Source organism: Copadichromis virginalis, linkage group LG2 (assembly GCF_057382275.1).
Source record: "Copadichromis virginalis isolate Kocher_CV1m ecotype Utaka linkage group LG2, C_Virginalis_male_GT1.1, whole genome shotgun sequence".
Lineage (NCBI taxonomy): Eukaryota > Metazoa > Chordata > Actinopteri > Cichliformes > Cichlidae > Copadichromis > Copadichromis virginalis.
The window spans coordinates 31,798,676-31,811,987 of NC_140619.1; the positions used below are offsets into that span (position 1 = coordinate 31,798,676).

General features: G+C 40.5%; 1 protein-coding gene across 2 annotated transcripts; it reads left to right on the forward strand.

The window, feature by feature from the left end:
* The first annotated feature begins 1,087 nt into the window (after window positions 1–1,087).
* Window positions 1,088–6,810, forward strand: hrh2a (histamine receptor H2a). Of its 2 annotated transcripts, XR_014921968.1 has the most exons (4): window positions 1,088–2,510; window positions 4,775–4,946; window positions 5,303–5,487; window positions 6,030–6,810. XR_014921968.1 is itself a non-coding variant. In XM_085466371.1 (3 exons), the coding sequence occupies exons 1-3, from the start codon at window positions 1,490–1,492 to the stop codon at window positions 5,319–5,321; spliced, it is 1,212 nt and encodes a 403-aa protein (XP_085322497.1). In that variant the 5' UTR covers window positions 1,088–1,489; the 3' UTR covers window positions 5,322–5,670. The 2 variants fall into 2 exon arrangements, 1 of the variants encoding a protein (XP_085322497.1); XM_085466371.1 differs by lacking the exon at window positions 6,030–6,810 and having other exon boundaries at window positions 5,303–5,670.
* The last annotated feature ends 6,502 nt before the right edge of the window (window positions 6,811–13,312 follow it).

A 13,312-nucleotide genomic window follows, 5' to 3' on the forward strand; every position in this document is an offset into this window, starting at 1 on the left:
CATCATTTTTAGCACCCGAGGTCAATGTTGTCCTTGAAAAAACATTTGAGAAAACATATTGAGTAACATATCATATAAAAGGGCAAAAAGAGAGTTGTACAACAAACTTTTTATTTTTCACTATGATGCCTATCACGACACAATGATGCCATAACAGACTGATGTCATCATATTGTAATAAAAACATAAAACTTTAGCAATTGCCCTTCGTGGAGGAGTTGTACTTTCTGAGTGCTCTTGTTGTTATTATTATATATTATGTTAATAATATCTTGCTATTGATAGAAAATTTGCTCACATATTGTTTTACAGAATCTTTTACACACTCTAGTTCTCTTTTTATATCCAGTCATATCAACAATTAGGCTGTGTATGAGACGCCCTTGATTTAAATATTTACCGATAACTGAAAGATATTTTTCAGATTGACTGTTTGTTTGAAAACAGGTTTGTAAAATGGAAGCATAAAAGAATACAGAGTGGCATACATGTAAAATATGATGATGCATGTAATGAATTAATTATGTGCAAGCTCACAATGAAATAATTAGCATCATGCATTATACATTTAAAACATTAGGTGTAAGACATGCATGCAACCATCTAAAGCTGCACAAAAGTGAAGCCATTGCTGGTGCTGTAGCATATGTAGCACTAATTTCAACCTTAAACAACATTTCAACAGGTTAATATGTGTCATTTTAAAGACACACTACTGAAGTTTTCAAAGAAGAAACAACAAACTCTCTGGCAAACAAAATCTGAATTTACAAGCAATTAAATGCTCCTTCACATGACCTCCTCAGTTCAAACAGGACAGGATCTTATCAGTGTAACCCAGTTTGTCCTAATATGACATCTACCATTTGTTTGACTAGCTGCCTTTGCTTTAATATTGCAGGCATTAAAGGGTTATTACAGTAGTAGTATATTAGCAGTTACATAACATAAATTACAGTTACAACCAATTTATAAGAAAGCCGCATCTTTTTGACGTGTGAGTGTAGAAGTGTGTCTGTGACTGTACGGCATAATGGCTTATTAATTGTACTTTTTGTCTTTTCCCACTAGGTGTCACTATATCCATATGAAATGGTGCTGAAGACAGAAAGATGAACCATGAACCACTGTTAATCAGCCTTGCAGACATAAAGCCATTCAACAACCAACCAACAGCCAGTCGGATTTTTTTTTTTTTACTGTCATTAGTATGTATGGAAAATCTGTTCTTATCAGTCCATATGATACTTTTTAGGTTTTTCAACAACAGGAAACAATCAGTTACTACCTACATTGGAAATACAGGGAGAGCTGGAGATAAAAGAATTACATGTGGGTGGCCAAGATTTTAAGTGGCACTTAATCAATGAGAGTCCTTGAAGCAACCACCCTTCATCTGATTAAAATCTGACACAAAAACAGGACAATGGTTCACATAAAGCAGCGGTCATGATGTCGTCTGATTGACTCCAGTGAAGTAACAGCAATAATGTTGTCCAAAGTAATGCTGGCCTTCATCTTGATCCTTCTCATCCTCCTGACTGTCGCTGGTAATGTACTTGTGTGCCTGGCTGTCTGTGCCTCTCGACGTCTCCGCTGCCTCACTAACTGTTTCATTTTGTCGCTGGCTGTGACAGACCTGCTGCTCGGCCTCTTAGTCCTCCCTTTCTCTGCTCTCCTACAGCTAAATGAAGAGTGGCCACTTGGCGCAGTCTTCTGCAACTTCTATATCTCCATGGATGTTATGTTGTGCACTGCCTCCATCCTCACCCTTCTGGCAATCAGTGTCGATCGCTACCTGGCAGTGACCATGCCTCTGAGATATGCATCACTGGTGTTACCGTGGAGAGTTGCTGTAGCCATGGCGAGTGTCTGGACTGTGTCTCTGGCCGTGTCTTTCTTGCCCATCCAAATGGGATGGAACACCGTTAACGGGACAGTGCAGAACCACGGGCCTTGGGCTTCGGAGGGGAAATGTCGTTTTGAACTGAACAGACCGTATGTGCTTACTGACTCTCTCCTCACCTTCTACCTGCCTCTGGTGGCTATGTGCTGGACCTACCTCAGAATACTTCGCATTGCACGTGCACAGGCCAAGCGCATTGTCAGTGAACGGCCCACTTGCATCACCAGCTACAACTGCAGGAGCAATTCTTCCACTACCACCACTGTGATTTCCAGCATTACAGTTGTGGCACTGCGGGAGCACAAAGCCACAGTGACACTGGCAGCAGTGATTGGGGCTTTTGTGGTGTGCTGGTTACCTTATTTCATCCTATTCACAGTGCTGGGCTTACAGGAGCATCCAGACCCTGGCACAGTGCCAGAATATTCCATTGTGCTGTGGCTAGGCTATGCCAACTCAGCCCTAAATCCAATCCTCTACGGAGCCCTCAACAGGGACTTCAGGTCAGCCTATACCCATCTACTGAGATGCCGATACCCTATGTACAGCAGGTGGAGGAGCCAGCAGATATCCCCTTCTGTATCAGCAGGTAAAGCTGTTCAAAGTAAGTAAAAGTAACATTTGTACTTTTATAGCTGTTTTCCAGATTAATATCACAAACTACTACAAGATACTAAAAGCACTTGTAAAAGTGGAAAGTGAATCTAGTGTTTCTATTAGCCCATGCATAAATTTATCAGGGGCACAAACAAAGATTTCTATTTTCTCCTCATTATGTTAGAGAAAAAGTTGGCCGTCAGCCATCCAACACCTGTACAAGATCTGTAATGTAGAAACATATGGGGCTTAAAAAGAATATACAGCTTAATGACATCTGTGCAGCAGTGGTAAGAAATATCCTTAAAAATGCATGCATCACCATGTTCTGAAGAGGGAACTGATATAACAGAAATGGTAAAGGCCCCCAAAATCAAACCTTGTGGCACACCATGGATAGAGAACTGGAAGAAGACCAAAGGATCATCCAAACAGATATGAAAAGAACCACTACAAAGTAGAACCTGATACACCCACCCAGTATCCCAGTCTATAGAGCATAATGTGAGGTTCAGCAGTATCAAAGGAAGAGGTTAGGCTCAGTGGGTGAGCAAAGAACAACAATTTTGAGATTGGTCTTAAAAGTGCTAAGAAGAGAAAGATTAAGCTTTAAAAAAATATTTTTTTTTAAAAAAAATATGTGACTAAATAAGCAGGGACTTGATCGGCCATCACTGAAGTTCGATTACAGTAGGCACATAGGAACCAATACTAGTAAATGAAACATTTTTGAGTTGCAGGTAAAATATCAAGAGAACAGGAGGATGATGTCAATAACTCAATTAATTTCAACAGATAAAGAAAAGAAATAGGTAAAAATCTTCAAATAACAGGCTCAGCTGGGGCAGGAACAGACAGTGAAGATGCTGAATTATTATTATTTCTCACATTTCTGTTTTTTGTTTTTTTTTTCCTGCAGAGAAAGTATGAACATTTTCATAATTGATTTTTGAAATATTTGTGACAGCAGGTGGAGCAGGAGTAACAATATCACAATGTCAAATAAAACCCTAGGACTACCTTTGGTCTTTGAAACTAGGTTTGAAAAGCAAGCAGCCATTGTATTTCTTCTGAAGTTTTAAAACAAACTAAAAGATTATTTAAATGAAAGCAATGAATGGGTAAACAAGTTCAACTTTTTGACGAGAACACCTTAAACCATAAATAAATTATGCAAGGAGAAGAGTACGTCCTCATTTTTAACAGGACATACTTTATCTAAACTGATAAGACAATGACTAATATAACATATATTAAAGGATTAACATTGTTATTAGGGGATAAGAATAAATTGAAAGCATAAAAAAATATCAGCAGAAAAACAATTTGAAATTTGAGACCTGAGTGGGGAGAAAGGCACAAATACTTTTTAAAAAGAATACAGTGATGATCAGAAATAAAAATGTTCCTAAAACAAATCCAAACAACATTTAAACTCAAAGTACAAACAAGCTCCAGTCTGTGTCCTCTGGTATGCGTGGGGCCATAAGCATGCTGGTAACTCGTGATGCTGATAAAAGCTCTGGCAAAGACGTCAGAGTTGTCATTAATTTGTATGTTAAAATCCCCAGTTGTAACCAATCTGGAAAACTTCATGGAGCATGGTATACCACAGCACAATAAAAAGGACCCTTCTTCATGACTTTAATCAGCTGCTTCAAAAAATATCCAACATTCTCTGAACAACATTAGAACCATTTTCAGACTGCAGCGAGACCTCCTCCTCATTCGCTGTTGGCTAATGAGGGTGTAATCACCCGGGCAAACTCTGATGAGGGACAAATATTTGAGTCACACTGCCAGGTTTAAGTAAGGAATAAAAAAATCAGTTTCTTGGAGAGTACAAAATCAATAAAGCTGAGTTGGCTGGCATGGTGGTGAAAAGGTTAGCACTTACAGCAAGAAGGTTTCTGGTGTCTGGTTTCCGTGTGGACTTTGCATCTTCCCTTTACCTGAGTGCGTTTCCTTCAGGTATTTCAACTTAACCACAGTTCAAATACATGCATTTTAGGTTAATTTGTTTTTCTAATTTGGCCATGACAAAAATGGCCACGGATGTGAGGTAGATAATGTGTTTAAAGCAACAGAATAAAACCTTGTATGAATATATGGTTTAATGTGGCTTGTAGCCTAAAGTCAGTAAGACTACAAATGCACCAGTCCAGTTTTTGGTTTCTGACTGTTTTGTATAAGACAGCAAACATTATAGTGTCAATACATTTTACAGTATATCCTTATCCCCAGTTTCCATCTTACCTTGAATTTCCTCAGCCAGAGACCAGCTTACAGAGGTAACGCTGCTGTGCGGCCACACCCCTGCCACCTGCAGAGCAGGTCTAACACATCAAAACGTCATGCTTCAAGAAATGAACAGCAGGACAGCCACAACATCTATCCAATTTGCAAATGGCACTGCTACCACAGATGTCAGTGGTGATGGAAGGTAAATTATTATTCAGGCTATTGTTACATTATGCTTCATAAACATGAATACAGAATGCTGCAGATGAGTTTGTGTCAGTACTGGTGTTATTGCCTGCACAGTCATGACTCAAACCTCATCATATATAAATTGAGTACTTAAAAAAAAATATATCATGCTTTGCATCCAGACTGGAGTGACAATGCTGCAGCACCAACATTCAGATGAATGTGATGCTATGAAAAAAGCTCTATATGATACCCTGCTTTCAGTATGTCATTGCACTAAATCATATAATGTGTTTCTGTCATACTCTGAAAAATAAAATCTTCTCACTCACACAAATGCACATATATGTCTTTCTTCATTCTTTTCAGTGAACCCAGGTTGTGCTGAGCTTGTGCTTGTGAGGTGGATGGTGTGCTTACAAAACAACCCAGAACAGGAATCCATCAGGTCGATGACAAAAGGGCAACAAACAGACAAAAGATAGACAAAGATGTACAACCCCCTCTATTTGGAAGCATCCAGTATCACAGTAGAAACATCCATAGTACATCATGTAAGTAGAAATACATTCTGACATCCCTATAGCCCCCACAAACCAGTCCAGCTGAGAACAAACGAGCTGTAATACACACATCTTAGCTGTGTCATCCGCAGCATATCGGGCCATATTGCCATATGCTTATTAGGCTGAGAAATTTGCTTCCAGAATAAAGGAGTTACATTATCCAGTTTCACATCCTGTTATCATTTCTTTCTATGCATTTTGTGACTATCATTGACTTAATTGTTCATTTTATGTGCATGAGCTCAAAGTCTGACTCAGTTACAACAACAAAGGACAAAATCTGCGCCCATATTGCCGACAAGAGCACAGAGCTCTGTAGCAACAAGCACACATACGAGTGTGCGCAGACACACAGTCCATCAAATCTACATTAAAGCACATAATCATTCGAACATGTTTGCCATCCAGTAATTACTTTAACCAGATTCTACAAGTTCTCTTTTAGTTTATTACATAATTTTATTGTTGTGATTTTGGGTCAGCTGTCTGATCTGTACATTAATACTGCAGTATTCTTTTTGTGCATACAGCTATTTCCTCCACAGGACCCGTCCTACCTCCTGAAACTTTTATGTGTAGCCCCGTATGTATGTATACATTACCAACGGTGAGTGAATAGACGAGCAAACCTTTGCTCCTTTTCATTTGTGTCTTTATGAATACAAAGATAAGGATCTCTGCAACTCTACGCCTCATCGGTAAGAATCAACTGCACACGCACAGCCAGCTCAGTCCACCCAGGACCAAACAAATGATGCTGCTTCTACTTGGACGGAACTAAAACTGAACTTGTTTAACACAATTAGTTGACTGCAGCCAACTGTCACTCAGGGCAACATATGGCCCTAAAATGCTCTTAATCAGACTAACTGTGGATAGTAATGAAGCACAGCAGGACCCAGTGAAGACCAGCCAATTAACTTGTTGTTCATCAATTTTATGAAGGACTGGATATTTTATATCCTGACACAAGAGTGCACTCCAGTGGGAATACAAAATACCACGTCTTCAGAATGGGAAAAAAAGGAAGAATTGGTGTTAAATTAAAAATGTTCAATAAAATGAGATAACGGAAGGGAGAAGGTGATAAATAGACTCTCGTTACACTTATTTATGTGTTGATAAATATGTGACCTTTCAATGTGTAGCATGTGAAATAATGTTATGTGTAGATTTTAAAGAATGGAGCCCCCTCCATATATTGTTTTACCGTTTATCATTTTGTGGTACAGAGCTGGTAAGTGTAAGCATCGAATCATACTGTAAATGTAACTATGGACTGAATAAATGGCATGCACTGTTCCTCAAAAAGCAAACATACCAATAAAGAGCAGCTCAAATAAAAAATATGATACATACCACCGTTTTTGGAGACAATACAGGCCGTTAAGCATGAACAGATCTTATCTTGTGGGATGATGCAGAAAACGTGTGTGTATGGTAAGGAACACAAGCACATTGGAAACAATTCATCACAGCTGTCAGCAAACATCGCTTCAAACTGTTGCCACATTAACACTTAACCTTCTCCATTCTTCAAGCTATTTCCTTTGAGGAATGACTCAGAAGTGTATACTAATATATATACATGCATGTTAGGTTGTAGCTGGAAACAACTGATTTTACAATCCAGTTCGCCACATGGAAACACTTATTTGGTTTATAGCTAGGAGAGTCATTTCTTCAATTCAACTCTAGAGAAATAACGGATTAGTTTTGATTGTTTCAAGTCTGTCTTACTCAATGCTGAACAGATCTCATACGTATTTCATTCTTCATGTCTTCTAGCAAGGCATTGCTTTCACGCGTGACTATGTAAAATATGAAGATCAAAAAGAGCCTTTGTTCAGCTGCAGACATTTATGCCAAACATAACTTAAGGAATTTATAGCAAATGTAAGCTTGGAAATACTAGACTTGGATGTTTTTCAGGAAAGGCTCTCTCCTCTTAGATGGGGCTTTTTGACAAGCAACGAAATTTTAAGAACAACTTAAAATCGTTTGAGAGGGGAGTTCTGACAGCAAGATGACATTTGGAGTCAGTCGAGTAAAAGTGCAAATTACTACGTGTTGATATGTTCTTATATAAAATTGATGGGATATCATTGATCAGCTGGCAGCTGCGCGGACAATGTCTCAATAAAAAGTGATACTGGTACAGAACATGACATATTTCGCTCAGGCTAAACACCTGACCTGAGAGCAATTAAGTGCTTTACCTCAAGCTGTCAGGCTAACATTGTGCATCTTCTCATATGCAGTAAACAACAAACCCACAGAAAAAACTTTTCTCAAAAAACTTGAGATCCAAGTTTAACCGGTCACATACTTCGTATTTACAGTTATGTTTAAAAAAAAAAAAAGAAGGAGGTAATTATAAGCCTTTACATATCAGGACAAACATTTTTTTTAAGTTAATGTAGCTTCAGATGAACAACACATGACAAATTACATGGTGTAATTATGTATTTAAGAAAACCTACACCAAAATGCAGACGCAGAAGTTCACTTTTACTGCTTCTACTGGAATTCGGAGGTTAACCAGCAACCAGGTGCTGATACTCAAAAGGATTTGATTAAGTGAGACCCTCTATAAAAGCAGACATGTTAACAGTTTGCTGCTTCTCGAGCATTCAGGTGTGTGTTAACACAATGCTGGTTATCAATCTGGAAAGGATTATATAGAAATCTCCCAAAAATGTAAAGTCCATAACTGTAGAATGAGAGAGGATATTTACAAGTGAAAAATCATTCAAAACAGCTGTCTTCAGTCTTCCCAGGCGTGGACGTCCCAGCAAATTCACCCCCTTGTCAGACCGTGCAATGCTCAGAGAAAATGCAAAAAACACAAGAACTACATTTCAGACTCTACACAGTTGGCATATTAAATGTTAAATTTCATAACAGTATCATTAGAAAAATATAGTTGTTTTTTTTTTTTAATTTTTTAGAAGAGTTGCCAAGAGAAAGCTCATTTTCTCTAAAAGTAGAAGTTGGCATAGCTGCATCTGAGCAAACCACAACACTTCAGGAACAATTTCCTTCTGACACATGAAGCCAAGGTGAAGATGTTTGGCCATAATTACAATGCCACATTTGGTCAAAACCAAACATCCCTTCAGCACAAACACCTCGTACTAACTGTCAAGCACAGCGGTGAAGGGGTAGTGATTGGGACATGTTTGGCAGCCACAGGACCTGAACACCTTGCAGTCACCGAGTCAACCATGAAATCCTTTGTATATCAAAGTAGTCAAATGTGAGGTCACCTCTCTGACAGCAAACACTATTGAATCACAGTGTAATTAGTTTTTCAGAGATTGCTGTTGCATTTTGGCTTAGTTTTTGCAGAATAACTAATGACAGTGTAATATGTCATGGGTTGTTGTTCATCTGAATCTGTTATTATCTAAAAGAACAGATTTTGTTTATGATTTTCTAATATGTAATACCTTAGAATAGAAAGAGGTTGTGCTTTCATTTCACCACAACTGTATTTGTTGCATAATATTTGTTTTTTTTTTAGAGCTGCAGGTTAGAGAGGCTTGTTAAGCAGAGCAGATGTGACCATACCTGTGGCCATCTTTTACCTGACAGTTTGCAGCTTTAAACACACATTACTATCAGATGTATATTATCAGCGTGGCTCTGCAAAATAAATGAATACAAAACTAAATAAAGAAGAAGAAGGAATTTTAAATTGAGAAAGAAACTTTACATTGTGAGAAAGAAAAAGAATAACGTCGGGCTTCCACAGTTCAAAACACTAAAGTTGGTTAATATCAGAGAGAAAATTGATTCTGTTTTTTTCTTCTCCCTCTAGAGTCCCTCTATTCCTACATAAAAATCATGTGTCCCTTGGTAATTCTGGTCACTTGCTGCTCTTCTCCATCGCTGTGACCACTGACAGCTCAAACCACATGAAAACCATTCATCATGGCTCCTTTAACATTAGATTAATGTGGTGAAAACGGAACACATAAACTCTCTTTCTGTCACTCTAACACACACGCACACACAGACAAAAATACAGTACACACACTCAACTAGCCCTATATAAGCTATCAATCATAGATATTGTCATTATTCAAGTCTGTCATCGACAAGCCCCTTTCCTTCTCCCTCTCCCTCAGTCTGTCTTTCTCGCACTCCCCTTTTCTTTCTCTCTGTTCTCCTATCTTGCAAACACACACACACACACACACACACAGACAGAGGAGAAGAGAGAGAATCATGAATCATAAATCTTATGAATGCCATCTTAAGACTGCTCAGCGCTATGAGAAAGAGAGATGATTGATAGACGTGAGTGAGTGTGGCGAAAGGAAAGAAGACGGACAGAAGGTTGCAACTGGTAACACCGAGGTCAGAGACTGCAGTTCAGGGGTCAGATGTATCAGAGCAGGCGCAATATGGCTGAGAAGGAAGGAGAAAATGGGAGGATGAGGAAAAGGAAGGGAGGGAGTAAATGGTTGAAGGGGAAGAGAGGGAGAGAGAGAGAGAGAGAGAAGAGGGAGGGAGGGCGAGAGTATGGGGGATGCTGCCACAGTGAGGCTAAAGCCATAACTCATCTTTTATTAAAAATAATGAAAAAAACTTAATGAGTTAATAATATCTGGAGAAAGAGATAGGGAGTGAGAGAGAGATGGAGGAAGGGACAGGAGGACAGAGAAAAGGAAGGAAAAGAAGAAAGGAAATGAGGAGGGAGCTCAGATGGAAAAGAGAACGGGGTCAGTGCGAGTCTCTTTTCACTCTCTGGTCATTTATTCCACTTTTCAAAGTTCACTCAAGATTCATTAGACGAACAGGGACAATCACGGGGATCCCTCTCATTCTGCAGACCTAAATCCCAAAGCCTGCTTGGTAATTAAAGGCACTTAACAACCAATTAACAGTGATGAGCTAAATTAGCAGGATGTTGTCTCCTTTGACTAGGCTACTGCATTATCAGTGTATTGAAAGAGCGATGAACAAACCTCAGTGGCCCGCGTTTGCATGTAGGCAAATGACGGATTAATTACTATTAAAACATCAGCATCTTAATGAGCTTGGAAACAATTAGAGAGGTCGTTAGTGTGTGGAGAACGGCTGAGAACAGAAGAAGGGCGGGCGTGCACAAACAGGAGAGAAATCTTCATTGGGAAGCAATACTGATTAAATGGACGTACGGTCGCACTCATCGCCCAATATCCACGGACTTATTAAATACATGACATCACCATTTGTCTTTTCTACCATCAAGCTACTTTTCTCCTGCCATTATCTTTCCCGCTTCTTCTCAGGCTTCCCCAACTCTGCCTTCGTTTCATCTCTCATAAAAAGCCTTTTTCTTGCTCTTCCATTGCTTTCTCCACTTTCTGCTTTTTAACTCCCATTTCTTCCTTCCCTCCTTCATGCTTGGGGGGCACAGTCCTGTGAAGGAATTTAATATGCAACTTTTATATGAGAAACCAATCGCATACGTCTGGGTCTATTGGGCTCGCAATCTATCGGCCCGGACGGCTAATGCAATAGAGGGAGCCTGGGCTATTTATCACACAGGGAGCTATCTTTTCCTCTCTCTCTCCCACTCTGCCCTCGCTCTCTCTGTCTTTATTCAAGCCCAGATTCCTGGCTGCCACTAAATCAGGCCAACTATGAGCTATGGCTGCCCAGAGGGCATCTCCTCTTTTATAGGAGGATTTGGATTTTGTATCTACTGGTTCCTCAGTGGTCGTTGAGACTGTGCAAACGGAAGCTATAAACATTCAACAAACAAAGGCAACAACTTAAATGTTTCTCCATCCCTGCTGTAATGATCGTGAACGTGCGAAGATATATGGAAGGCGGAGGATGCATAAGGCTGATGAATAAGATATCAAGGACATTTACACTGATGCTGCAAAGATTTGTTTCCGTGCATGTCCTCAGACAAAGAGGGAGAAACGCATGCGAAGATTACACATACACAGACATGTACACATTCTGTGCTGTTAGGATAATGCGACATAATTCACACATTATTGCTGTTACTAGTCACACACAGCAGCGGCGCGACGTCAAAAGTTTCCTGCTGAAAAACAAAAGTGACAGTGTGCAGAGGACGCTGCCCACCTGCAGCAATTAAAATGCCTCCAAAAACCAAATTCATTTCAACAAATTAGCCACATTACTGGCCACTGTGTAATCGCTGATGGCAATTAATAAGAAATTAGTCACAATCAGCCCTATATTAACATCTCACCCAGGGGCCGCGGCTGGAAATTAATAACCGGAGATTCATCTCTCTTACTGTCTCTTTTGGCTCTCTCTCTCTCTCTCTCTCTCACACACACACACACACACATGCACACACACCTACGCCCACCTATATTGTTCACGAATCACCTCTAAGACTGATTTTTTCTATGCGGATTGTCTCATATGATCCACAATCTGCTCATGTCAGCTAGCCAGCTTCCTCTTTACCGGGGTGTGAAAACCCCCTGAAAGACACAAGTGTGAGCATGTGCATGTGTATTTTCTCACCGGTACAGTCAACACATGCGCTCTTAACAGTTTGTGGACATACATTACATAGAGATACTGTATGTCTGTGTGGTGTGTACTGTGCATGTGTGTGAGTCAGGTGCTACATAAAATGGGGGTGGGGGCATGGTGTTTGTGTGTTGGGGGGTGAACTGAGCCCGCCTCTAGGGGTCCTCACACCAATCAGCACAGCGCACCAAGAATCAATTAACACCAGTGGGAGGGGGCAGAGGCTATGGCACCACGCACACTTAGATACACACGTAAGCATGGTGTCCGCACGCACTCTGCCCACACACATGGTACTGTCTGAGGAAATATCCATCAGATCACACGCTGCACAATGTGCCAGTGCGTGTGTGTCTTTGAGCGTGCGTGTCCCTATCCCAGTGTGCTCCGGGCTCTCATGGTGTGAGGTTGGGGAACAGATTGGGGGTCAGCAGGGGGGTCAGGCCAGGGTCACCCCCGTCTGAGCAGTGTGTGTGCGAGCGTGCATGTGTGTGTGTCAGTGTGGCCCGATCTGAGTGTGCGGACTGAAGCCTGACCACCACTTCCAGGGCTCACTGGCAGGCAGAAGTGAATAAGATTGATGGTGTTGATTCATACGACGAATTCATTGCTCCCTCTGAATCCATGGAGGATAAATACATCCACAGAAATTATGAAGCAAGGGACCAAAATGAGCATCTCACATTTCATATTCCTCTTTCACTCTTTCTCTTTGTTTGTCCCCCTCTCTCTTTCCCTCTTTGTCTCTCTCTCCGGTGTGGGGACAGCTGCTGGCTACATGAAAACCATTCATCATTGCATCTTTACTATAAAATTATTGACAGAGAGGAGGCTGAGGAGCTATATTGGCCAGCTTTTACAAGGTTGGACAAAGAGAAAAGTCACCTGTGAAAACATAATGAGATCTACGAAGCAAAAAACAAAAGGCAAATGTTTGTGGGTTGCTGCAGATGTCTATAGCTAAAAAGTCGAGCGAAAGCTTTTTCCACCACAACAGACGAAACAGAGTGGGCAAATAAAGTGATCAAAGGTGTCTACCATTTGCCCATGAACGTTCCACTTCGAAACCCCACCTCTTTCCTCTTCCTCTCACTCTACACATTGCCATCTCCATCTGTTAGCCCATTGCACTCATGCATCCACTACCCCCCTCTCATTCGTTTCCTCTCCTCCTATGCTCCTCTCTGGCCTTCCTACCCTCGGGGAGGTAAGGTGATCTCCCTGTGCTGGTGTAAGTGACTGGTATTAGTCTCCTTCTCTGTCTGTCTGTTTGATCCCAGTACTAATGACTCCACAG

Excerpts from the sequence above, each read along its gene's own strand:
- hrh2a (XM_085466371.1), top strand. The coding sequence starts at position 1,490 with ATGTTGTCCAAAGTAATGCTGGCCTTCATCTTGATCCTTCTCATCCTC. Across the intron at positions 2,511-4,774 it reads AGCAGGTAAAGCTGTTCAAA|CCAGAGACCAGCTTACAGAG; the intron begins GTAAGTAAAAGT and ends GAATTTCCTCAG.